General features: G+C 42.4%; 1 protein-coding gene across 3 annotated transcripts; it reads right to left on the minus strand.

The window, feature by feature from the left end:
• Window positions 1–2,715: 2,715 nt before the first annotated feature.
• Ifit2 (interferon induced protein with tetratricopeptide repeats 2) lies at window positions 2,716–26,340 on the minus strand. Of its 3 annotated transcripts, XM_085833961.1 has the most exons (4): window positions 25,973–26,340; window positions 15,888–15,983; window positions 8,671–8,822; window positions 2,716–5,991 (listed from the first exon to the last, which is right to left on the minus strand). In XM_085833961.1, the coding sequence occupies exons 3-4, from the start codon at window positions 8,673–8,675 to the stop codon at window positions 4,584–4,586; spliced, it is 1,413 nt and encodes a 470-aa protein (XP_085690087.1). In that variant the 5' UTR covers window positions 8,676–8,822; window positions 15,888–15,983; window positions 25,973–26,340; the 3' UTR covers window positions 2,716–4,583. The 3 variants fall into 3 exon arrangements, with proteins under 3 accessions (XP_085690087.1, XP_021007956.1, XP_029328682.1); XM_021152297.3 differs by lacking the exon at window positions 15,888–15,983; XM_029472822.2 differs by lacking the exons at window positions 15,888–15,983; window positions 25,973–26,340 and adding an exon at window positions 10,770–10,913.
• Between the last annotated feature and the right edge of the window lie 1,344 nt (window positions 26,341–27,684).

The following is a 27,684-nucleotide window of genomic DNA, read 5'->3' on the forward strand; positions in this document are numbered from 1 at the left end:
AATGAAGACCAAAGTGTGGACACTTTGCTCCTTCTTAGAATTGGGAACAAAACACCTATGGAAGGAGTTAGAGAGACAAAGTTTGGAGCTGAGACAAAAGGGTGGACCATCTAGAGACTGCCATATCTGGAGATCCATCCCATAATCAGCCTCCAAAGGGTGACACCATTGCACACACTAGCAAGATTTTGGTGAAAGGACCCTGATATAGCTGTCTCTTGTGAGACTATGCCGGGGCCTAGCAAACACAGAAGTGGATGCTCACAGTCAGCTATTGGATGGATCACAGGGACCCTAATGGAGGACCTAGAGAAAGTACCCAAGGAATTAAAGGGATCTGCAACCCTATAGGTGAAACAACAATATGAAATAACCAGTACCCCCCGGAGCTCGTGTCTCTAGCTGCATATGTATCAGAAGAAGACCTAGTGGGCCATCAGTTGAAAGAGAGGCCCATTGGTAGTGCAAACTTTATATGCCTCAGTACAGGGGAATGCCAGTGCCAAGAATTGGGAGTGGGTGGGTAGAGAAGTTGGGGGGAGGTTATGGGAGACTTTTGGGATATCATTGGAAATGTAAATGAGGAAAATACCTAATAAAAATTTTCTAAAAAAAAAGATTAATCCAATTCAGAAATGATGCAAACTCAGGTATGCTCTTTTTTATTATTATTAAATTATAGAGGAGGGCATCTTAGAGGCTTTGGGGTGGCCATGATTCATTCACTTGTTCCATATTGTCCTTTGCTAAATTGGCCCACAGCTTCCTGAAGAAGAAAGGGAGAGAACTATTTGGCATTTGTTTTCACAAACCTGTCATAAATCCCTTTCTAATCTCCAATTTTAAGTCCTTGCACTAGGTAGCTTAAGGGAGATGCTGTGGACAGCTGAGAGAGCCTGCTACCTGTTTCACTTAGGTTTATCTAAGGATCTCAGTCAGATTTCCTCTGTAGTCTCCCCTGCAAATGTGCAATTCCCTTCAACTAGGCAGCCACACTCTAGATCATAAGGAAATTTGCTTATTTGTTAAGTCCATGCCCCTTCCTTGAAATAGGAATAGGGGGCAGTGTTTTGGAAAGGAGAGCCAAGACAATGTAGACTTTAGTTGAAACCATCATTCCCAGGTAGGTGGCTGGGGGAATGGTGCATATTAGAGGGATGCTGAAAAAATAGTCTCATTAGGACTGTAACACTTCCAAGGCCTCTTCTCTCACTGGGTGAATATAGTATGCGTCTACAGGCATGGAGTGGTCTGTTTTTTATATGGTATGTTCCCCAAAGTCTCCTACGTGGAAGGATGTAACCAAAGCTGGTTAATTTAATCATTCAGAGGTAATTAGGTATGGGGGGGGGCTTCTAAGAGTTCGGTCTGCTGATGATTTCTTAATTTGATGGCTTCAATGGAAAATGATGGTAACTGAGAATGAAGTAGGGCACTGAATTCCACTTGGAGATAACGCTTGTCTCAAGCCATTTGTTACCTCATTCTTGTCTTCCTGGCTTCCATGACCTGAGTAATGCCCTCAGCGTACTTCAGTGCTGCCACAATCCCAGAGAATACAGGACCAGCAAATCATGGTTCTAACTTCTGAGACCATCAGCCAAATAAACCCTCGCTCTTCTCACAATGTCTCTCAGGTATTTGTTACAGTAAGGGAAAACCTGAGAGGAGGATGGGTGGGGTGCAGGGGGGATATAACAGCAATCATGACTCAGCCTGCTGTTCAGGGACTAGCTCTGAGCTTGATGGAGAAAGATGGCAGATACTGGAGGACTTTTTACTGAGAAAAGTTTCTATTTGAAAGCAAGCTGGAGATGAGAGAAATTCTCCTCTCTTCTTTATTCACACAGACACTCCTGAGAATAACTGGCTGGGACTGGTACTCATGGAATGCCAACCCAAGGCAGGGACTTGAGAGGCATACAGAAGCAGTTTTGTGGTCACACAGTGTTGATGTGAAGTGTTTGGATCAAGAGAAACAGCTAAGGACACATGATTTCGACAGGGTTCCTTGTTAGCACATAAGGGAGGAGTCTGGGAACTTATCACTTTTGGAGAATACATGAGAGATGTGACCAAATCAGGTCTCCTGATTGATGATAAAGGAGTGAAATGGGAGACCAAGGGATTCACAGCAGGAGAGCACACAGGGCCAACTGCACACACTGGCTCATTTATATTGGTCCAGCTCCTTTGATAATGGAGTTACAGGTTTGCATTTAATCACTGAGACCAGAGGCTTTATTCACAGGCCAGCATGTTCAAGGTTATAAAAAGCACAACTATGCTGTTTTACTTCAGAAAAACATCTGGGACCATCATTTGATCTAATTATTCTCTAGAAATTGAGGAAGACCGAAGTCATTTCTGTGTCCCTTTGCTGGTACTCTGGATTCCCTTTTGAAAAAAGTCATCTGGAGATGTTTTCATGTTCCTTTCATAAACTTGTTACATCCTCATCTATTCTTAGGGAGGGAAATGCCATTCTCTGAAAGATGTGGTCAAACTATGCCCTAAAATCCTTCCATAGTCTCAGATTGGTTCCTGCCTTGGTTTCCCTCAACAATGGACTGTAACCTATAAACAAAATAAACCCATTACTTCTCAAGTTGCGTTGGTCTGTATTTCATCAGAGCAACAGGAAAGCAAACTAGGACCAAAGTCAAGACAATATGTGTCCCTGTGCACCAGAGGCATGATATCAGACATCTAATATAAAAAGAACAGACAGGTAATGCTACTCTTTATTATCAATACTTGAGTCTAAAAAAAAAAAAACGAAGGTACAGTAAAGTTCAGATGAACCAGAGTATAGCTTAATGTTACATTATGTGTTGCTTATAAACAAAGTTTATTATTTTTCCAGAAATTCAAATGGTGAATATCGATGGATTTAATGCATAGAGAACATTTTCATTTTTAAATTATGAAACACTGTTACAGCTGTTAAAATGTTAAGTTTTAATAATCTATGAATCATGGATGTTTTAATTGCTGAATAAAATGTTCATATATACATAGAGACAAGCTGAACCCAGTAGAGAAACATTTTTGTATCCCAGTGTGTGGCTGACAGTCTCATACTGGGCCACTTGACTCTGTCAATTCACACCAACCTTAACATTTAGGCCCTTCCAGATCTACCTAGGAAATGGCAATTATCAAGTTTGTGGTGTTTCTGTAGTTTTTTTTGTTCAGAGTTATAGAAATTATTTATATCCCTTGGTGTGACACATTTCACATCGAATAAAACAACTCAACTCTAGTATCCATGACATTTTCAAAGTCCATTGACCCAAGCATCAATCCAAGATATTCTAGGCAGCTGCCTTTCTGGCATCTGCAATATGGGTTCATTATAGCATTTCTGAATAAACTATTTATTTGACAGAGAAATCTTCCTAACAGTGACTATAAACTTTTTCCTCATGAGTTTATAATCATCGAGTATAAATCAGCAATCCCTTCGTCCCCACTGAGGTTTCCACACTCTTGAAATCAATGTTTATATGAATTGTCATGATGGTAGACAGAGTCCCCCTTCTTTTCCTACAACTATATAGTCCTAGGAGGGCAGAGTAGGGAGACATCTTCCCATGCGACTCCCGGAAGTCTGGTGTGGCTGCCTGAGTCTACTGCTTTGCACAGATGTGAGCCTTCTGACTTACCCTGTTCTCACTTTTTCGAATCCTGCTGCCATCTGAGCTAATGGAACAGTTGAACTCATGTGTGGGGGACACCATAGATTGAGAACTGGCTAGTAAATTGGAGGAATGGCTTGGTCCCACAACTTTTGTTGTTTGTTTTTAGACCTGGGACTCACTATTGAATTTCTATTTTGAGCTCAATTAATATTGAACATTATTTGGTAAGTCTTAAAGTTATTCAATAAAGCAAAACCTCTCCCTTCTGTGTTTTTATATCTGTGTGATAGTAATGGTTATATAGACATATACTCACCCAAACTAACAAGGTAATGTACATAATCATTAAATATTAACACGTATAATTCTCACCTCCCACCATCCCTTCCAGGTCATGCTCAGGCTGACCTCAAGTTCACTGTAATCCTCCTGTCTCAGATTCCAAGTGCTAGGATTACAGTCCTGAGCCACAGTCTCTGACTCCTCAGCTTTTTGATGGACACTATTATCTATGAAGAAAAGGCTGTGCAATATCTAAAATAATTCAAGGATGGAACACTCACCCACGTAAGGAATTTGGCTGCTTTATACAAATACTGAAACAAGCCCAAGACAATCCTCCACGGGGTGGGGGGGGGGAAGGGGGAGGGATTAAAGAATTACTACTGTGGAAACCATTTTTCCAAAAAAAAATTGAAAGAGCTCTAGGCTGTTTGCCAAGATCCTGTATCTATCCCCTCATCTGGTCCCTCTCCCAGACCATCCCACGATCCAGAAACTCAGGTGCTAGAATCTGATAGCAGGGTTCCCCAAACTCCTGACAAATACTATAGTCAGTATGATAGCCCATTCTTGGTCCAGGAAGCGGTTAAGTATTTTGAATGGCAGCTTGGTAAGGGTTTTCCTTTTCATTCCAGCAGTAAGCCGGGTACCACATCACTAGTATTCAGCACCTGCTTCATCCAAAGATGCTGGAGGTACCTGGTTTGCAGAGTCCACTCCCCTCTCAGAGTCTTTATCAGCTTGCTGACCTTCTTCATTCTCCCGAAGAAATGCCAAGATGTGCAAGGCCTCAGAATCAGACTCATCTTCATGAAGCCGCCTTAGGGCAATTCTTTGAAGTTTCTTTCTCATCTTTTCTTTAGGCAGTGTTTTCTTCTTTATTTTCACACCCTCCATATAATGGTAGATAGCCTTGTCTTCACGCTTCATTTGGAAAAACTGAAAGTTGCCATACCGAAGGTGGAGTAACTGTTTAGGGCCAGGAGGGAGATCCTTGCTCAATTCTTTCTGGAAGTAGTAATCGGCTTCGTCATACTTCTTTGCTATGGCATAAAGATCAGCAAGGAAGCTACAGGAATATTCAAGCATCTCCTTGATTTCCTCTGCTTTCCGTAAGTGATTCACTGCTAGTTGTATTACTTCCTCTAACTTCTTCCGATCCCCATTAAACACCATTTCCCTTCTGTTCAACATATGATGGACTTTTGACCTATAACAGCACCCAATATAGTAATGCACATAAGCGTTGTTTGGTAGCTTTTCCAAAGCCTTTCTAAGCAACTGTATAGCTCTGTCTGTTTCATATACCTTGCAATAAAACCTGGCTGCACTGAGGAGTGTATCTATTGCACTTGGGTCTTTCTTTAAGGCTTCTTCAACCAGCGCCTTTGCTTGGTTTTTATGTTCTGCGTCAAGCTTCAGTGCCAAGAGGACTTTAACATAAGTGTTGTCAGGAGACAGTTGAATGGCTTGCTCCAGAGAGTCAATATAGTCATTCCTTGCTGGCCAGTCATCCAGACGGTAGTTCGCAATGGCCCATCCAGAGGTGAATTCTGGGTTCTTCGGGTCCTTTTCCAAAGCCTTCTGGAAACACACCTTCACTCTCTCGTTTTGGTTCTTGGTACACTTTAATCGGGCCCACCCCTCCTCACAGTCAAGAGCAGGATTCTCAATCCTGTAGGGACTGGAAAACTTCTTGCAGACCTGTTCCACTTTATCCAGATAAGCCTGAGCTTTTGAGAACTGGCCCATGTGATAGTAGACCCAAGCATAGTTTCCCCAGGTGACCAGACTTCTGATTTCGACTTGGTCAGGATGCTGTTGCTGGATGAAGCCCTCAGCTTCCCCTAAGCATTGCAGTGCTGCCTCATTTAGACCTCTGCAGTGCTTTACATAGGCCAGTATGTTGCACATGGTGGCTTTAAACTCACTGTTCTGAAACTCATCCTTGTTAAACACCCTGTCCTCAAACTCATCCAAGGACTCATCTTCTGCTATCAGGTTCCAGGTGAAATGGCATTTTAGCTGTCGCAGATTGCTCTCCAGTGACTCCTTACTCGCTGTACTGTGAGACAGACAGACAGAAAGAAAGACAGTCAATATGGGGACACATCACCTGTTTGCCTGGCAAGGAGTGAGATCACAGGGAATCTTCTTCTCCCTCTAAATGATGTTAATCTAACCCTGACCAAAGAACATGGTCTCCTTCCCTTTCTTTCAGTGTTTGACATGTCTGAATTACTACATGGGGAAGTGGGGGTTTGCTCATTATAGGCAGTAGGATTTTCAGAACGTGGAGAGTCAGCCCTAGGTGGAGGTTGGGTTTCCTTGCAAGACTGCTTCTGTGAGTTAGCTCTTCTCTTTGCTTTGGAGGGCCTTTGGGCTCCCTTGAACCTCGCACATCCAGTATTCCCACTTTGACTTTATGTTACACATGCTCTAGTCCCCTCCTCTCCCCCTCTCTCTTAATGCCTCTTTTCTGTCTTCTCCTGATCCCATTTCTACTTTCATGACATCTTACACACATTCGCACAAATACATATATGTAGAGCTAAGATTTACGTTTGAGAGAGAACATGTTGTTCTCTCTCTGAGTCTAGATTTTCTTACTTAATATATTTTTCTAGTTCCATCCATTTTACTGCAAATTGCATAATTTCATTTTTTTTATTTTAAAAATGCATTTATAATTGAGTCTCTATCCTCTTTCCCCTCCAGTTTCTCATTTGTCTCCCCCTCCAACTCCTCCTATTCTTCCTCACCCTCAAATTAATAGCCACTTTTTCTTTGAGTAACTTTTTTATTCACACAAACCTATAAATATAATCTGTGAACTTCACCTTCTGTGTGCATTTGTTTTTAGGGCTGAACATTTTGTTGAGTAACCAATTATATAGCACCTCCTGGGAGAGGTAAAATTCCATTGTATGTACCACACATTTATAACTCATTCATCAGTTGTTGAACATCGAGGCTGATGCCATTTCCCTGCTTTTGTGAGAAAAAAAATATTTTTGCAAAGAAATCATGGATGAGTAAATATCACTGTAATAAGATTAAAGTACTCTTGGGTATCTGCTCATTTTAACTGCTTGTGTCTTACTTTTAATCATCCTTGATTTTTTTATTTTGCTCATTTTATCATCTTTGGAATATTCCACCTATTAATTATATTCTATATGTTAGCAAAGCCACTAACTTTTATTTCTGGATGCACTGTAGTCTCCATACCCTCCTTTGTTTGTACTTCTTACACTGATGATTTCTCACATAGGTAATGAACTAATCCTTTTACATTTTTCTTTTAATTTCCCTTTTAATTTTATTCTTCTCTCTTAGGTTTATATTTTAAACCTGGGATAGGAAGTATGGCTAGAGGGGAGGCTTCTAGGCATCTAGCTCTTTTTCTTTAGGGGGAGAACTTTTTTCAGGTACCATGTGACTCTTAAAGATTTTTCCATCCTGTAAAATTCCCTTCAGTCTTATCCTTAACTAGATAAACAAATAAGCAGAAAACAAACTAAGCCAGCACCGAAGCCTCTGGAACCCTGTGGAGTCTCGCATATCCTTTCTGTGCTGTGTAAGGTCAGCACCAGCTGTGGATTCTAGTATAACACTTTCTGACTTGTAAGGCTCATAACCAGAAAGCCATGCCAAGTGACAGGGATTACATTTGAACTGTATTGACTATACTCAACCCCTGTATTTAAATTTTGATGTTATGCCTTGCAGCCATCAATGCTTTGGTTAGGCCAGAGTTAGGGTTACTACACAGAAAACAGACCTGAAAGGCAGTTATTCCGTTACAGGCACTTAATTCCACTGGGCTCTCCAGGGACCTAGCAATGGCTTCTGCTATCATCTGCTGCCACCAGATGTTCCAGGTGTGTGTGCTGAGTATAAAAGGATTGCTTCTGCCACTCTATCACTCTCTGTTCCCACATGTTCCTTCTCTCTCTCTCTCTCTCTCTCTCTCTCTCTCTCTCTCTCTGTCTTTCCTCTCTCTCCCTTCCTCTCTCCCTCTCTCCCTCTCTCCCTTTCTTTGTTCTCTGTCCCCCTTCTCTGCCCTCATGGCTCTGCTTCTGTCTGTCTGCCTCTACACCTTCTCCAGGTTCTCCCCTCCCTTCCCTCAAATAAACTCCCTTCACACCAGATCTGATGTATGACATAACTTCTCAAGGAACACTTTGGCACGGATCCTCCAGATATCTCCTCACCACATTATATGAGCTAGTTTTTTTTCCTGTGCTCTGTTTAGTTAGCAACACTATTGCAATTCTGAGATTAATTCGGCAATTACATGTAAAAATCAGATTAGCAGGGTTAGTAGTCTAAATACAACTTTAACAACAAAGAAACCTGAAAGGGGAATACTTCTTTTAAATAATATTCTTATTAGATACCCTCAATTTAATCTTGAGAGAGAGAGAGAGAGAGAGAGAGAGAGAGAGAGAATTACCAAGAGCATTTCCCCCTGGCACATCTTTACAAGAAGCTCCTGCTAGATCAGATAACTCTTTCTGACTTCAGCTCTCAGTGGCCAGGTGAGCAACAGATCTGGGCATTCTGGAGGAAACAACAGAGCAGCTTTCTGACTTATTTATAGCTATAGAGACAGAGGTATAAAAAGGTAATACACAAACACAGAGGACTGGCTTCTCTTGGGACGGTGGCTGTTTAGGATTTGCATCTGTCATTAAGGCTGACTACAATTCCCACATCAGCAGAAAAAGGAAGGACTTACCTCATGACTGCTGTGTAACTGTCTGCTGTGTCAGAGCGCTCAAAGCAGGGCTGCAGCCACACTCCAGGCAACCTCTTCCTCTGCCTTCTAATGAAGTGCTCCAGACCTATATATAGGAGCGGCTGGTTTCTTTTCCTGCTTCTGTGCAGCACCTGACCCCAAAGAAGAGAAATTGAAACCAGAAAGTAAAACTGATGTCACTTTTTATGGAGAAAAGGGTGAAAAAGAGCCAAGCCTTTCAGGGTCAGGCTGATGTCTTTGATCTGCTATGTGAAGAAGGGAATCTTTACAAACACACACACACACACACACACACACACACACACACACACACACACACACACACCCTGAATTCTACTGCATCATGACCAACATAGCTTATCCTCTATCCTCAGGATCCATTAGGAATCCAGGGAAGGGAGAGTTTCTGTTTCCCAGTGCAGGGGTTTGTGTCTGTTTTATCTGCTCAACTGGAACTCCTTTCCTTCAAGGTTAAGTGCACACTGCATGACTCCCAGTGCAGATGTTGAAAGAATGGACTCAGAGCTCCAAGTCAGAGCTTTGGTGTTTATCTATCTGCCTTTCTATGCCGATTTCCAGGGGAGATTACCCTCTGCCCCAGCTTTAGCGTTTCCTGTTTTGAACTGAGAACAACACTGTTGCCTGATCATGGTGATGGGAGGAGGATTAAGTGGGTCCAGGAGGAGATGCTGTAGAATTATGCTTTAACTTAGTAACCAATATAATTAGTAAGGAGAATCATTAACCGGAGACCCAAGGGGCAAACTGTGGATGCTTGCTTTTTCCAGAGTTGGAAATTCTCTGATCCTTCATGACTTGTCATAATTACTAACAGTTCTGAGGCAAATAACCCTGAACCCTTAAGGCATTCTAGATATTCCTGACTCCCTTGGGATTCACATGTGGGGCAGCTTATTAGTCACCACGTGCATATCCAGATGTGCAGCAGCTGTCATTGTAGGCCTCGCCCTTTCCTTATTTATGCTTGTGTTGGCTAATCTTGCCAGTCTGCTTGGCTCAGTAAAACACACTACCTGTGTCTGGGGAAATGTTTCCAGAAACACTGGGAAATGTGAAGACAAATAAAACAGAGAAGGCCTAATCTCAATGTAAGCAGTACTGTCCAATAAGATGAAGCTGAAACATGGCAGAAGGGGGAGCTAGCATGAGTGCCTATGACCAACCCTACTTGACCACTTGAGCATTTGGAATGCTGCCCTCACCCATGAACTCCTGTTCTTCAACCTTTGAACACTAATTCCAACCAGGAACTCTTCAGGGGCTTTCTAGGCCTCAGCCCTGGAATGGGATGCCACCATTGATCCTTCCTGTTCTCAGGCATCGAGCTATTTGGCCTGAACAGCCACTGGTTCCCTGGCCTCTCTACTGATGGACCTTGTGGGACTATCCAATCTCTGGAGATACAAGGCAGCCGAATTGACACATCCCATGTTGTAAACGCGTTGGAAACCTCTGACCAGCATAATATTCTTGAAGACAAAAGAATTACGGAACATACAGACCCAAAAGCCAAAAGGTAACTACCCAATTCCTGACATCTTTAACATAAGGACATGATATAGGACAGTAGTCTCCAGAGCAACTGAGGACGCTGAGGTATGTTACTTAGTTTCTTAGTTATTGTGGGCTTTTCTGACTATTGTAGAAGCACATTCATAGTTTAACTCATTTACTTTTAGTTACATTATATTAGTTACACTGATCGCAGTTAGAAACCACATTTTAATTCAGCCTATAATGCCAAGTTTCTGGTTCTGTTTACAAGTTTTTATATTTGATTTAAATATATTTATTAAAATGTATTTATGTGTATAAAAGTGCTAAAATGGGGACTGGGAAGATGCTCAGTGGGAAAAGCATTTGTTATACACATGTGAGTGGGTAAGTTCTCTTCCAAAGGGGCCATGGAACTATAATTTTTTTTCAAATCCTATTTTGAATGACAATTCTTAAATGTTTTAACCTCCCTTGTAGCCCACCATCCACCAGAGGTAGTGGGAAAGAAAGGATTCAGGCGAAGTAGACCTGTTTAGAAAAGGTTCTTTGGAGCAACTCACATCCGTGTTGTCTGGAAATTGGCAGTTTAGTTCAGAGGTCAGCAGTGGCAGTTCGATGGACTCGAAAACACTTCACAGATACATCAGCAGTACAGTTCAGTACAGTCCAGATAGCAACAGCATTGACATAGCAGAGACAACCAGGCCTCTGTCTTGGGTCAAGTCAGCAGGAGGGACTAGGAGGAATTCCAGGAGAAGCTCCGTAACTCTGTAGAGTCCTATTTATACCCTCCAAACATCATGTGTCCTCCATGTACCTTAGCATGTACATTCAGTCAGCCCAAGCCCACAGAATCCTGACAAATGGAGCTCAACTACACAAAGTAAGGTAAACCAATACACGGGTGTTGTTAGCAAAGAATCCTTCATCACATGCCCTTCCGTGTGCTTGCTTTAGCAGAACATCCTCTATCCTGTATCTGTTTCAGTGTCCTCCACATGTCTGTCTTAGCCTTTCATATCTGTGCCCACTGTAGTGAAATGTCTTTCCTTCACATTTCGGCCCCAGCAAAACACCATCCAACCAACTTTCCAAAGAAAAGTTTGGAAGTTTTCACTTCGGGGCTATGTCTCAAAGACTTGGTTGCCAGATGTTGGTGCTAGTGAGTCCAATGGAAAGAAATTAGGTCATTGTTGGCATGCCTTTAAAAGGGGTTTTGGGGATAGTAGACTCTTCCTGTCTCATTCTTTACTTCCTGGTCATGAAATGACAAGAGCTTCCTCTGCCCTGTTCTCTCCACTGTAATTTGTTTGCTATAGTGAGTTACTGTTTAATACCAGGAGCCAAGGTAAATCTTTTCTCCCTTTAAGATGGTTGCGGGACTGTGATAGGCAGCCTATTTTGGTTGAATGGGGCTTGTTCCAGTGACCCAGTAGAAAACTCTACAAGAGATGGAAAGGTGAGTCCTGGTCCCAGAATCAGGAACCTGAAATCTCAGAGCCCCTAACTCTATAATTCTGTGACTATCAGTCATGCAGACAATGTCCTAAGCTTCTGACATTCTGGCTAGACTCCACCCCCACAGTTACCTGACTATAACCAGGTATGCTCCACCACACAGTTACCTGGCAACTGTAAGATAGCTCAGCCCACTATAAGAAGGGCTCCTCGGCCCCTCCTCTCTCTCTTTAGGTCCTCACCTTTCTTACTCTCTAGCCCTCCTTCTCTCGTTCCCTCTCCCCCTCTCTCCACATGGCCATGGCCGCCTTCTCTCTTTCTGCCTTCTCTCCTTTCTCCCTGCCTTTCTACAATAAAGCTCTAAAACCATAGACTCTGATCATCAAGGCCCGCTGTGCTTGAACGATGGAATAGGCTTTCTCCTAAGGAGCAATGTTTAACCTCCTGCCGGAAGGCCATACTATGCTCCTGTCAAGGACCTGACCAAAGACTCTGGCCCATTTGGGAACCATCCAGTGCCCCTTTTCCCCCATCCTCTCCTCCCTTTGGCCCCGGGGCCCAGTGCTGCCCCCAGCCCCATTCTGTTCTCAGCTCTTCCACGGTATCCAGTGCCTGGCGGGAGGTGGGGTGTTGAGGCATAGAGTCCAATGACCCAGAAGAAATGAAATGGGATTAATACTGTTTTCATGGAAGCAGATTTGCTAGTATAGTAGTTGCTTCTCTCTCTCTCTCTCTCTCTCTCTCTCTCTCTCTCTCTCTCTCTCTCTCTCTCTACCTCTTTCAATCTCTTTGCTCTTTCACCTTGAGTTTGTTCAGCAGGAATGCTCTTGAAGGGATGTACTCCTCCATCTCCTACATTCCAGCCTTCTGAACTGTGAGGAAATAAGTTTCTATACATTATGTGTTATCTAGTCCATGACATTCCAATATAAAGAGAGGGAGACTAAGAAATTTCTTTTTTGAGATTAAAATAATTATGTATATTTTGAGTATGTGTTCTTATGTATGGGTGCCAGTGAACGCCAGAAAAAAAAAAGCATTGGCTCCCCTGGAATCACATTATAATTGATTGTACTCCCAATGTGGGTGCTAGAAACAAAACTCTGATCCTCTGCAATTACAGGAAGAAAGCACTCTTAACCACTGAGCCATTTCTCAAGCCCACTAAGAAACTCTTTAACAATAAATTTTGAGATTGCAGTTGGGCCGTCTTTGACTGGGAATTTGACACAACTAAAAGACTTTTCTATATAGCCCTAAGCAGAAGAGAAACTTAGAAATAAAATTTATATTGGGGAAATTGCCCCCTGTTCTTCATAGAACACTAAGAGTATTTGTTTTACTCATTCATTCATTCATTCATTCATTATCCATTCATATAGTCAATAAATGAGTACAGTGTGCTAGGTACCTCGCATTTGCTTTCTACATACGTGCAATGTATCAATCAGTTCACAATGTCTCTGACTTCATGGATTCTACAATGTACCAGGAAACAAGCCAATACGCAGGACTGTTATGGACTGAATTATGTCCCTCTTTTCTCCAGAAAAGTCACATATTGACTGTTTAGTTCCTCTTGGATGCAAGGATGTGTAATAAAGAAACTGCTGATGTGACAGCTCCATGACATGCTTAAGGTTTTTACTATAGGAGAGAGAGAGAGAGAGAGAGAGAGAGAGAGAGAGAGAGAGAGAGAGAGAGAGAGAGAGAGAGAGAGAAGGAGAGAGAGAGGGAGGGAGGGAGGGAGGGGGAGAGGGAGAGGGAGAGGGAGAGAGGGAGAGAGGGAGAGAGAGAGAATCTTGAAGAATCTAGAGCAGAGAGTGAAAAAAGTAAATTTCCTATGGTTAGCATTAGGGAAATGGGAAGATGGGAGAGAATAGTGGAGTTGGTGAGATATAGCACAGTAAGAGAGGCAAGAGACAGGAGTAAGTGGACAGCAAGATAGATAGATAGATAGATAGATAGATAGATAGATAGATAGATAGATAGATATAATAGATCTATGATAGAAAAGATGAAAGACAGATGGATAATAGGTAGATTGATTGATATATAATAGATATATAATAGATTATAAATAATAGATAAATGATAGATAATAGATATAAGATAGATAGATAGATAGAGAGAGAGAGAGAGAGAGATAGATAGATAGATAGATAGATAGATAGATAGATAGATAGAGATAGAGAGATAGATGATAGACAGATGGATAATAGATGATAGGCACAGGTGAAAGACAGATGGATCATAGGTAGATTGATTGATTGATGATAGATAATAGCCATGATAGGCAGGTAGATATAGATAGATAATATATATATGATAAACAGGTAGATGATAGATGGATGATAGATAAACAGACACACAGGTAAATGATAGGTGGATGATAGATAGACAGACAGGTAGGTAATAGATAGATAGATAGATAGATAGATAGATAGATAGATAGATAGATAGATAGATAGATAGATAGATGATAGATAGATGAGTATAGTGAGAAAAACAAGAGCAGAAAATAGTAGGAACAGCCAGGTTATAAGAAGGATAAGTAGCTGACTTGAGGGTAGCCCATAAGCTGGAAGGAGTTTAAGGCAGAAGAAGAGGTGAGAGTGGTCAAGATGTTAGCACAGACTTTGAAATATATAGCAGGCGCTTGTGAGGCTGCTAGAGCTCAGAGGCCAGCATGGGTTTTGGTAGTCAGACAGGTGCCATGGATAGCCAGAGGTAAGGGAAATGACTCTTTTTGACAGATGGGAGTTGAACTGGTTCACAAGTTTCTGAGCAATTTTGCCTTTTCTCTAACCACCAGAAATCCTTCTATAGTCTAGGTTCTGTGCATTTCTTGATACATGAACTGCCTTTTGGATTTTAGACAATTAGAGTTTCCTTTGGGCCTGCTTGACACCAGTGTAACTTAGTTTGGAATATAGCCCTTAACTAAGTGAATGAGATTTGATAAGGTTATGACACTGAAGGGGAAATTATAATCCAGAAGCTAAATAATTACAGTAAACATGACAAAGATCATTTGGACAGCTAAAGGCTATGTGGACTGGAGAGATGGTTCAGTGGATAAGAGCACTGACTGCTCTGCTCTTCCAGAGGTCCTGAGTTCAGTTCCCAGCAACCACATGATGGCTTACAGCCATCTGTAATGGGATCAAGTGCCCTCTTCCGATGTGTCTGAAGAGAGGGAGAGTATACTCACATACAAAGAATAAATAAATATATATTTTTAAAAAGCTGTACTAGTTAAGAAAATCATGTGAACAGGTAGTTTAAAATCTTACAACTCATAATAATGTAAGAAATGCCTAATGAACAGATAATGTTTTAATGCTACTTAAAACGATGTAGTGACGTGTTTTCTAAAAACTCAGTAGCATTAAGGATGTGACAAATGAGAGACTTTCACAAGAGTATGCCTGGAGGATGTGCAATGGGGGCCTCATAGGGCATGGTGGTAAGACAGAGGGGAGCTTTTGGCATAAAAATTTGGATCTTATGAATGTGTAGATCAAATATTCAGTCAAGGATGTGTATGTCAGGGGTGTGTGTGTGTGTGTGTGTGTGTGTGTGTGTGTGTGTCCTGCTTTGTAGTCAAGGGTGGTCAGGAACTCACTGTATAATACAAGTTAAATATTGGACTCACAATCCTTCTGCCTTAGCATCTAGAGAGCTAGAATCACAGACATGAGCCAACATGCCCAACTTATATTGGTCTTTTGATATGTCAACATGACTAGGGAACAGTTTCCAGTTACTGATGCAAACATTAGTCTCGGCATTGTTAGCCGGGCCAATTTTACACTTGATTAAAGTCTATGTAGTTAACTTTTAGTAGGAAAGAGTACCCCTGTTCATCTGCCTGAGCTCAAAACAACTAATAGAGAAGATTGAAGAGTAAGAGCCTCCCTGAAGAAGATACTCTGTGGATAGCAGTTGTCCCACTGCAGGAGTATATGTTAGTGTGTACATATACATGGTTTTGGGTGTAAGTGTGTGTGTGTGTGTGTGCGCGTGCGCGCATGTGCATGTGTGAGTGTTGGGTGGTGAGCTGTGACAGGCAGCCTGGTCCCTGGTTGAACTCAGTCTTTTAAGCAGATATCAAAATCTAGCACTTTTGAAAAAAATTGAGCTTTCCAAACATACTAGATCCAATTTCAAAAAAAAAAAAAGAATTAATTCAAGAAAAACAGCAATGTAGGTTTTACCTAGTGGTCCCAGGCTGGCAGCTGCCCTGTTCTCTTCCACTGTTCTGCCTGAGGCAGATTTGCTGCTCAGAAATCTACCCAAGCTGACTGTAGATTCTGAAGAGAAGGAAACATGGAGCTGTTGATAAAGGGTGACTACACATGCATTTCCAATATGTAGTAGAAAATTATCTTGCCAAAAGAAAAACAAAGTCAACTTTCAGCCTCATTGGCTTCCTGTTGAAGGAAAAAGATGCCTGAAGGAGCCTTGGACTTCCTGTTTGTGAACTCATCCAGAATTGAATGTTTTGGAGGAACTATGAGCAAGCAAGTTTAAAGGGAGAGAAATACAACTAGAGGGAGGTTCAGAAGTGTAACACCAGAGAAGTAGAGATCTAAAAATGGCTGCTTGATACAGATGATGTCAGAAGACCAGCTGTTAACACTAATTGATATTATATAATATATTCACTAGCTGATAAGAAAGAGAAATTTTGTTCAGGTCTTTGGAGGGAGCAAGAAATTTGTTGTATGTGATAACCACACCCGATAGGGCCATTTGTTGTGTTTTATAAAAAGATAAGGAGAGAAGGAATGTGTGTGGGGCATGTGTAGTCAGGTATCAGGGAAGGGGGTACCTCCTCAGGCCCATGCTGAGGAATTCCTTCCTCCTGAGGGACAAGCCACAAACCTGTATAGTATAGGATAGTTTATTCAGGTGATGGGGAAGGGAGTTAAGAGTGTAGTAGAGGCAGAGAAAGAGAGAGAGAGAGAGAGAGAGAGAGAGAGAGAGAGAGAGAGAGAGAGAGAGAGAGAGAGAGAGAGAGAGAGAGAAGCTGAACAGTCTTACAAGGAGCCAAGTTCAAGTTCCTACATGGCTGTTGCTAGGTAACCCCCCTTAGGCAGAGCCTAAAGGAGTTGTTAAAAAAAATCACACCTTAAGCTTTTTTGTGCACCTGGACTAGAATGATTGCTGCCTCGAACCCCTTTCCTAATTTGTACTTCTTAGGTTTCAAATCTCGGAAGATGATTGAAGTTCCTATTTAACAGATCAGTGGGGACTCCCTGCAATCCCTTAGTCCTTCCTAGTTGCAGTGCCCTCCTGGCTGGCTTACCCCACTCCTTACCCTGAACTCTCCTGTTCGGGGTTGAGCTGCCCTTCTCCTAACTACCCTTCTCTGTATAATCCATCCATTTTGGTTACTGGCTCTCTTTGTACCTATGGGCCTTGGGACTGCTGCAGCTGGTCACCCTCTCTCCCCTCTCTCTTCCCCTCCCCCCTCTCCTCACATGGCTCAGGGTCATGTCCACTCTGGACTGCCCCAGATGCCCCTGCTTCTGACTATGCTCTCAAACAGACAGACCTATAATAAACTTTCATCTCCACCCTATCTGGGAGAAGTCATGTTCTTTTCCATCTCTCTATCTCTCTATCTCTCTATCTCTCTATCTCACTATCTCTCTATCTCTCTATCTCTCTATCTCTCTATCTCTCCATCTCTCCATCTCTCCATCTCTCCATCTCTCCATCTCACCATCTCTCTATCTCACTATCTCACTATCTCTCTATCTCTCTATCTCTCCATCTCTCCATCTCTCCATCTCTCTATCTCTCTATCTCTCTATCATCTCTCCATCTCTCCATCTCTCTATCTATCTCTCTATCTATCTCTCTATCTCTCCATCTCTCCATCTCTCTATCTCTCCATCTCTCTATCTCTCTATCTCTCTATCTCTCTATCTCTCCATCTCTCTATCATCTCTCTATCATCTCTCTATCTCTCTCTCTCTATCTCTCTATCTCTCTATCTCTCTATCTCTCCATCTCTCCATCTCTCTATCATCTCTCTATCATCTCTCTATCTCTCTATCTCTCTATCTCTCCATCTCTCTATCTCTCTATCTCTCTATCTCTCCATCTCTCTATCATCTCTCTATCATCTCTCTATCTCTCTCTCTATCTCTCTATCTCTCTATCTCACTATCTCTCTATCTCTCTCTCTGTCTCTCTGTCTCTCTCTCTGTGTCTATCTATCTATCTATCTATCTAACCATCTATCTATCATTTATTTGTTTCCTTTTGTTTTGTTTGTCTATTTGTTTGTTTAAATTCAGTGGTGTGTCTTAAGAACTGCCTGTCCTTCAGCTCCCGGGAGTCAGATCTAGATTGATGATGTCTATCTGAACTGAGTTTCCATTCTCATCTCTTCCTGTTTTTTGCTCCAGGCTGACACATGCAGGGGACCCTTCACAGATTCAGAGAGCTTTCGCAGCATGTCCAAGGAGGGAAGACTACCTAAATCAAACTACATGTTTTCAGCTCCTTCATTCACCATTGTGTAGAGGTATATCTGTGGGGGATATACTTTAAGGTCCCCGTGGGTTTGAGTGGATGTCAAAGACTTTGGATCATACTTAACTCTATATGCATGTTTTTGTATACATACATGTGATAATAATTTTTCCTTTTATTTTAAGAAGGAACTTCATGGCTTTTGTGCTTTATGGCACTGTTGCACTATGGTGATATTCTTCAGGAAAATAACAGTTATTTGAACACAAACTATGAGATATGATGGTCATCTTGACGATCCTGAGTCAGTGATTACCTAGATGGTAGTATATAGTGCCTAGCTGTGCCGGACACAGGAGATCTATGTCTTGGGTGGGACAGAGCGGGATGGCGGCTGTTTGTTTGCTTTTTGTTTGACGTAAAGTAGCACATGGGGGCATGGTTAAATGGAGTTGCTGATATTTAGAATTTTTTAATCACCATTTTTTTTAATTGCAACTGACTTCAGATAACTGAATCCATGAGCAAATGAAGCTGTCACACCATTCCTCCATCCTTGGCTTCTGTTATTGCCCACAATGCAGTGTTAAGCTGTCTTGTCACTACTATGAACCCTGGATCACTTAGGTACCCAGAACCGGGTTCTTAACCTTGACTCAGGTTAAACTGTCAATCTTGCTCCTTTGCTGGGGACAGGAGTGGAGGGGAGGGTGAGGTAAGGATGGGCAGTGGGGAGTGGAATTTGTGAGTTGTAAGCTTATATTTTCCCTGTTTCTTTCTCAGGGTATGGATAGATTTCTCCATCAGTAGTTTGTTATTATCTTTTAGGCTTAAAGTTCTGGAATACTGTCTAAAGTTACCCTCCCCCATAGGTAACCCCCTTCTCCTGTCTTCAAACACCTGCCACCAAGGATAAAAGTCCATTAGTCACTGATGGCCTCAGGCTCTTCTCACACTCCTCATCCTTATGTTACTTCATTCTCCCTCTGGGCTAGACAAGACCTTTTGAGTTAACCTGGTTTGGAGTAAATGCTCAGTAAGAAGAAAGGAGAGACCTGTGTCACAGACAGGCACAGGAGATCGTAGGGAAGAACCTGTCTCAGTCATCATTCAAGTACAGGGGCTTCAAATGAGCACTGGCAGACTCATGATCAATACAGTTCAAATTGACTCCAGACAAAACTCAGGACCTATACAGTTTAGCATATTTCTACCCTTCTTTTTTTCAACTGGTAGCCATATTCTGGAAACAAATTATCTCCATGATATTTCTAACAAACCATTTGATCATGTACTTCATACATCCTTTTATAAAGCATAAACATTTGTTGGCAAAACAGTCTCATATTTTATATTTATATAGGCAATATGTATTTCAATTTTATATAATGTGCTGATATGATTAGTTTGTAAATATTTACAGAAAGGTAAAATTAGTGATTCATTTAAATATCATTTACAATTACAAGTACTCATATTAGTATATAACATTTAAGTATGTATTTTATATGTAAAGCAATATAATTGCCATATGTTAAATAATATATTAGATATTAACAAATAAAATGTGTGCACAGTATACATATATATTTCATTTGCTTTCATTATTATTGCTTTAATCCTACCTTAAGAGCACATTTTTCAAAATTTCATTAAATTTTATGAGATTTCTTGCTTTCCCAAAGCCTAAAAGATTCCTTGTAGCCTCTCTTATAATTGAACAATTAGGGCTATTTTCAAGTGTCCCAGCCGTGAAGTAAAATATACCTATTTTCTCTCTGTGTGTCCTTGTACTCTCTGCCTCTGCTTCCTGTCACCCCTGTGACAAGGATTATATGAGATTCAACTGAGAGAAGCCAGGATGGCAATGTTAGCAGGGGCTTCCATGTCCGAGCTCTCTGAAGTCAAGAGTCTCTCTGTCTCCAGGTTTGTTTACAGACCTGGGAATGGCTGGAATCTCAGCTATTCTTTGACAAGTCTTTTTTGAGTCAGGCCAACTCTGCACAGGACTAGTCATGTGACTTTTTCAGCTTAGGAAAGACCATTAGAACAGAGAAGCTGAAACCAACCTTCTACTATAGCCACTCCCTGAAAGAAGTGTTCTCTCTGGCTAGAATCCTCTGGCAGCACTCACCAGGGCACTCCCTCCAAGTCTGGTCTGATTCACAAAGGAAAAAGAAACTTAAAGAGCTAGGATGATACTCAGAATGGGCGCATAGCATCTCTTGTGCCTCAAATTTGTGTCACACTCTGTTTCCAGTTCACCTCCCTTGTGAGGAGAAGAATGAGAGGCTCTATAAAGCAAACATAAAAAGAAGGTAAACATGTCCTCATTAGGATAGCAGGGATGGGGATATTATTTCTTTAAAACAACTATGTACTGAAGAAAAAGTGCTCAATCTGCAGTGTTTTGTTTTCCTGGGAGATAAGTGAGTGAAAGAGAACAGGTGGGTGGGTGTGATACATCATACACATGCAATTCCAAAGTCTGGGGTGGCTAAGGCAGGAGGATTGTGAGTTTGTGAGCAGCCAGGCTACATGACAAGACTCTGTTTTAAGGAACAAAAACTAGACTGCCACCAGCGAACTCTAAACCCGACCATGATCAAAAGAAGCTGTTTCAAATAGTTCCCTTAATATACAGAAAACTGCTCCCCCCCCCGTCTTCTTTCTATTTTTCTGAAAAGCTGAGAACACCCATATTTACCTTCTGTCTATTAACCCACCTTTGAGGATTCATCTCTATCCATCCATAAATTCACTAATTGTGTATTCATCAAATCAATATTTATTGAGTTCCAACCGAATTTTAGATAGTGTTCCGTGTCTCCAAAGCTCTAATAATACTTGAAGTGCAAAGAAAGATAGGGACAGTTTTGATCTTGGGAAAGAAAATGATATAATTAAGGTTAAATATTTCTAGAGGGCAGATAGGAGATAAGGGTGGGATTGAACTCATATCAGCTAAAGGTCAAACCACGGAGTGTTTCCAACTGATGTGGATAAACAAAGAGTCAGTAGCCCTACCCTCAGGCTTTCTACATCTTCCAGCCAGGAATCCCGTCATAACTCATTGTTGTGGCATATACATGGTTTGTTCTCCAAAGCCTCCACCCAGTATTGCCAGCTGTGAAGCTGGTCCTTAAAGGTGTAAATGGGGGTGCACTGAGAACACTGAATAGCTCCAGTGAAAAATAATTGTATTCAAACTCCCAAGGCTATCTAGAGGAGATGCGGTTGGGGTAGCAGAGAGAATCAGGTGTATGGGGGTGGGGCGGGGAGGGGGAACCCTCATTGGTTCTTAAGAGAAACAGGTTGGGGCTGGGAGTTTGGGGAGAGCCTTGAACTGGAACGACCAGGAAATTTAGGTGGCTGGGGAGAGGCTAGAAGAGCCCTGTGGTTTTGGTGTCCACCATAGGTAGGTCCATGGGAACCAGATGCCTCATCATCCAGAAGTAAGGGATGATAGGAAAGTGGATCTTTCTGACAGAAAGAACACTCTTCACAGCTCGATGGGAATAATCCACCAGCAGTCCTTCTGTCTCCCTGTCTACCTGTCTAGCCCCAGAATAGCCCAGGATGTCATCATAGACATAGTCAAGTGGGCCTGCCCTTTTGGAGTGCTGGGGAATTTTCTTCAAACCTAATAAAAAGGTCATTGGAACATGAAGGCTCTGACCTATGTAATAGATTAACCAATTGATGGACTCATAACTTGATAGAGTTTCTGCAAATTGGTGGAAACTAGAACCATTCTTAAAGGAAATGGGCCACTGGAGATGGATCCTTCTTCTCAGACCCTTCTCTTACTTTTCCTTAATTCCTGGCAGCCACAGGTGAGCAGTTTCCCCCTGTCACATCCTTCCACTGGGATATTTCTGCCTTGCCACAAGTTTAAATGCAGTGGTAACAGGCAACAGTGGACTGGAGTCTGTACAACCATAAGCCAAAATAAATCCTCTCATCATTCACTCCGCACCACCCTTTTTTTGGGGGAGAGAATACTAACCAGTGAGAATAAGTTGGGGGAATTCCAGACAATAGATTATCCTCAAAACAAATCCCCCATAAACAGACAAACCCAAAGCCTTCCGTGTATTTGCTGTGAGCGATATTACCTAGGGTTGTCTGACTCAGCGTCCCTGAGTTGCAGTTCCTTTACCTCTTTTGAACTCCTTGCAAGCTTTTAAAAGCTACTCCCTAACTCTGAGCCAAGAACTATCTCATGTCTTACATCTACTATATTTAATCTCTGATGTATGTGGTTGTTATCTCTTCTTTAGATGTCTAGCAAGAGATTCCAACGACTCCAACAGGATAGAGGGCTTGCTTGCATAAGACGGTGTCATTTGCTTCACCCATGGCTCTAGAATTAGCACTAAGTGAGCTGAGCAAGCGCCTACAGGTGTGTCCAACCTTTGTCCTGACATTGTCGTCTGTAAAGCTCGTGGTCCAGAACTACACTGTCAACTAACAACCAAAGAAGCCAAAAAAAAAAAAAAAGCCCCACCATTTAACAATGCACTGTTGCAGAGTGGTACAAATGCTGACCAAACTTACACAATTCCAACAATAACTACCCTCTTAATGTACCTAAAGGGCCTGGAGCAATGGCTTCACAATGAGAACCACTGGCTGCTCTTCCAGAGGATCTAGGTTCAATTCCTACTGCCCTCATGGCAGCTCAAAATTGTCTATAGCTCCAGTCCCAGGGGATCTTGCATCCTTTTCTGGCCCCTGAGGGATCTGGCACCCTTCTCTGGCCCCTGAGGGCATTAGGTATGCACACGATGCATAGATATACATTAAGATAAAGAACATATACACAGAAAATAATAATTTAAAAATGTACCAGAAATACCTTTTCTACCTTACAAGTATGGGGTAATTTCAATCTGCCCAGAACCTACATGTTTATAAAATTCTTTATAGCCAAAGCCACTTCAGCTCAACATACTGTACAAATGAACAGGATGGAGTCAAAAGCTCATACTCTGACCTGCACTGCCATCACTGCTTCCCGTAGTCACAATGAAATCTCTGCACATTGCAGACAGCCTGTATTTGAAGCATCTGACATACCTAGGCATAAAATCAAGTCAACCGATAGCCCTGGAGCTGAGAGAGCAAGTAAGATGAACATCTGGGAAAACTCCTATACTTTAAAGGAGTCTAGCGTTACAGGAATAACTCCCACAATGCCAGATCAGCAGAAATGAAAGTAGATTGTTAGCTTTCTAATTCCCAGACTTCTTTATTACTGCTGTGTGATAGTGTGGAAAGAGAAACAGAAACTTAAAGGAATTTTGTCTCATGTGCTTATAGGAGCTGCCTAAACAGTTTCTGCAAGGCTCTTGCTTCATTGCTTAGATTATCAGACGTTTAAAGTCCACAGGGTAGTCAGTAAGGCTGACAAAATGGGGAGAGTAAGGACAGCCTGGTATGTCTCTAGACCAGAACCCAGGGCAGCTCCTATGGCCCCCAACATCTCCTGCAAAGCTGAACCTCCGTCATGGAGCTAAGCACATACCTGGACCAGAGTGTGGAGATGTTAAAGGACCCAAAGGAATGAGAGGCAGTTACAGGTCTGCTGCATCAGGGAGGGGAGCAGGGCAAGGAACACAGTGTGTTAGAAACTAAGAAATGCTTGTTCCCTGCTTCCAAGCATAAAGGTAAAAATGGCTACTTTTTTTTCACTCTGCAAATCGAAGGACATTCTGTGGAAGCAGTGAGATTAGCCAGATTGACACATGTGCCCCAGCTGTGCTTCTGTCCTAACCCAGGCACTGCCCTGTGAGGCTTGCAACACAGAATGCCTTTCCAATGTGAAACGGATGTTGAGGAATACAATACATGCTTTATTTCTGGAAGGATGGCCAAAGAAATAATGCCAACATTGTCCTCTAATAATAGCAGCAGCTGTCAACAAATCAAATCCTTCTGCATCTATGAGTGATCTTAGAGAGAAAAATGCCATGAAACTGCATCTTAGCAGTGCCCATCTCTCTCTCTCATCTGAGCCTGCTGCTCATCTTTTTGTTCCTTGTCAAGGTTCAAAAATCTCTTTACCCGACTTCAGTTATCAGGAAGCAGGATTATTTGTTAAACCCATGGGACAAGATTGAAAATCCTAAGGGACAGACATCAGTCAAAAGCATTTTTCAAAACAAGTAAATAAATACCCTTTATATCAGAATCAAGATTCTATAAAAATGCATCTTGCGCTTTTCAGACATCAGGTACAGAAGGCTGTCTTTGATCGGTGTGTTCCTTTTTCAGAATTGAGCAGGGTAGAGATGTGAACATCTACCTTCGTAGAAGCACGCAAAGTTCCCTGGAGTGCCATAGACAAAGTCTGTCATTGCACCTCTCCATCAAGGTCATTTGTCTCCTCTAGCTATCCCCAGATGATTGACAATGGTGATATCCTCATAAATTTATCATTTTCTTCTGAGCATTAAAAACTGAGTTTACCATGTTCTCTAGCACAAGCAACTGAAGGCAGCAAGTATACAGCTTTTCTTCTAGAAGAATGTAAGACCAGAGACAACCCTTTATTCTAGAACCGTTTTCATTGTTAAATTAAAGTACAACTCAAAGGAAAAATACTGAACTCTTTTAAACAACGGCAAAGCAAACAACCATGTGTGTCCATGCTTTAGCAGTCACGAGTAGTTACTAGCTCTCATGTTTCAAGCATCCCAGGAATTTGAACCATGGCTATCATGATGTTCTGGACCCTGTTAAGGGCCAAATAATAAATATTTTCTCTGGCTTTGTGAGCAACTAGTCCAGTCTGCTGTTGCAGCATAAGAGAGCACCTGATCCAATAAAACTTCATTTATAGAAGCAAATAGCAAGCTGGCCTCCAGGTGGCAGTTTGTTAACCCTTGTTCTATGACCCTGTGTATTTTTCATGCTCAGAGTATCTTGAAGGTCCCATCTCCTCCTGCACGGTCTTTTCAGTCACTGCCTTACTCTTGAATAGCACACTTTTCAGGGTGCCAACGTGTTCTAATTTGTCCTTCTGCTGTCTCGGAGTCTTTGTTAACATTTTACTGAAGTATAAGTGTGATTCAGGCTCATGGCCTCCTGAGATGTTGCTGTCCTGATGTTATTTACACTGCTTGCTTTCAGCACTCCCAAATACTCTCTTCACGGGGACACAAATGCCTCATAGTGCCTTCCTCATCTCTGAACTTCACCCTAATTTGAGATTCCCAGTCCCTACTTCTAACCTTTACCTCTCTTCTTCCTTTACCAACGTTTAAATCCAGAAAATATTTTAGAAAGAAAGAAAGAAAGAAAGAAAGAAAGAAAGAAAGAAAGAAAGAAAGAAAGAAAGAAAGAAAGAGGGAGGGAGGGAGGGAGGGAGAGAGAGAGGGGGAAGGGGGCAGGGAGAGGGCGAGGGAGGGGGAGGGGGGGAAGAAAGAAATTCATTGTATCCACTCTACCTCCACAGAGAGGAATTCCTACATCAGCTGTCATTTTAAAACACCAAACCTGAGGAACACAGGGAGGTTGGGGAGGGGGAGAGACCATTACACATTAACATGTTAATAGACTTACAGAGTTGATAGATTGTGGGGCATTAAAAAGGTTTCTGTAATTTCCGGTGCATTCCTTCTCAAATAAACAACCGGAAGGAAAAACAGCTGTTTTTGAAAGCCTTTGAGTGAGCTGAGGGTGGGTTCTGGATAAAAGGATGGATAGATATATAGCTTAGGACCCAGAGTCCACCACGCGCCCCTAGTGGACAGCCCAGGAAAACAAAAATCGCGTCCACCCACATTTAAGAGCGACGACCACCTACCTCTAAGTCTCATCTTGGTGCATCTTACTGATGGGTGAAAAAGCATTAACCGCAGACGGCAGGAACTTGCCTTTCGGCAGAATGGAGGCTGGCGAAGGGTGCGTGGCCAGTGACTACTCCTCCTGACCGCTGGCTGCTGCTTCCTGCAGCCGGATGTACTCCCTACCCACACTTGGTGCTTTGAGGGATCTACTACTAGACAGGGCTACTCATTAAAAATATCTTGCTTCACTCTCTTTCCTACATATTTGCAGCGTTAGTCGGGTGTGGCTGGAATACCTTAATCCTTTGGGGGGCTCCCCACTGTTTCCTAAAGAGAGCTCCATCTCTCTGGGTCCCCACATCACTAAGGGTGGGAAACTGCACTCACCCAGGCAACCTGGCTCGACTACAGCTCCCAGGGAGCTTTGCTTTGGGGTGGTACTCCATCTTAGTGCTGCTTCCCTCCTACTGTGTCCTGCTGTTGTCGCCAGAGGGTGCCCTTCTCCGCCGCTTTTAGCTTTATTATCCCTAGATGCTAAATTTGAGAGTTTGCAGCAGAAATACTTCCGGAATTGGGAGAGAGACGGTTTTATCCATTCTTCCAGGAAGCTCCCATGAATTTTCCAGCCTCTGGGTCTTGGTGCTCCAGCCCAGTTCTAGCATAGAATTCTCCTTGCACAATGCAAGACCAGACAGGATCCTTTTCTGTCCTTTCCTATTTTTAATGTTTACTGATGTTGCTAACTGAAGTGGATTAATTCGCAGACTGTAACATTCTGGACAGCAGAGATAATACCTAGTTGATTCTTAGAGGATGGTTCACCCGTTTCCAGTTTCCTAGTAGTCCATCTTAGTGAGGGACATGATCCTGAATTGAATTCCTGGATTTAAATTGATATTGAGACTCAACTGGCTTAGGGGAGATGACTTCAGGGGCTTATATCACTTGACTTTAAGCCCTAGGATCTGAGCTGGGATGGGATTTTAATCCCAGGGAAAGTAAAAATCGACTCCTGCAAGTGGTCCTCTGACCTCCGTGTGGTACCCTTGATAAATGGATGGATGGATGGATGATAGATAGATAGATAGATAGATAGATAGATAGATAGATAGATAGATATCCAGAGTGGTGGATAGAATGAAAGATAATGACATTCAAAGTCCTTTAAAAGAAAGTGAGGTTCCAAGGCTAGGATGTAGCTCAGTGACAGAGCTCTTGCCCATGACACTGGCTTCTGTCCGTAGGACTGAAAGGAGATAGGGGATGGGGAAAGGAAGGGAGAGTTTTAGCAGTGAAATGTCATTCTAAGGATCCATCATACCCCTCCTCCCTGTTGCCTGGTGGTTAAACACTTCCGTCTTGTCAGTTTAGTTTCTCTTCTAAATTGAGTCTCCCCCCTCCTCTTCCCCCCCTCCCCTTCCTCCTCCTTCTCCTCCTCCTCCTGTCCACAGGCGATGTGACATTTTAATCTAATACTTAATGCTACACACGGAGTCACAGCTCCCAGAAGACCCCTCCAGGCCAAAGGAAGATCCAGAAATACCTAGAGTTGCTGGTCCCCTGCCTGTGAGAACAGGGGTCAGAAGGTGGCAAAGCAGGGGCCTTCCTGTCACTCATAGATCCAGTCCTGCGCACAACTCTTGTAGTCCACCAGCTCCTCGGGCTGAAACCACAAGCTGGGCTCTCTACAGAACCATTCCTACCAACTTGGATGCAAAAGTCTCCTCGG

Source organism: Mus caroli, unplaced genomic scaffold (genome assembly GCF_978045245.1).
Source record: "Mus caroli unplaced genomic scaffold, Mus_caroli_1 scaffold_20, whole genome shotgun sequence".
NCBI lineage: Eukaryota > Metazoa > Chordata > Mammalia > Rodentia > Muridae > Mus > Mus caroli.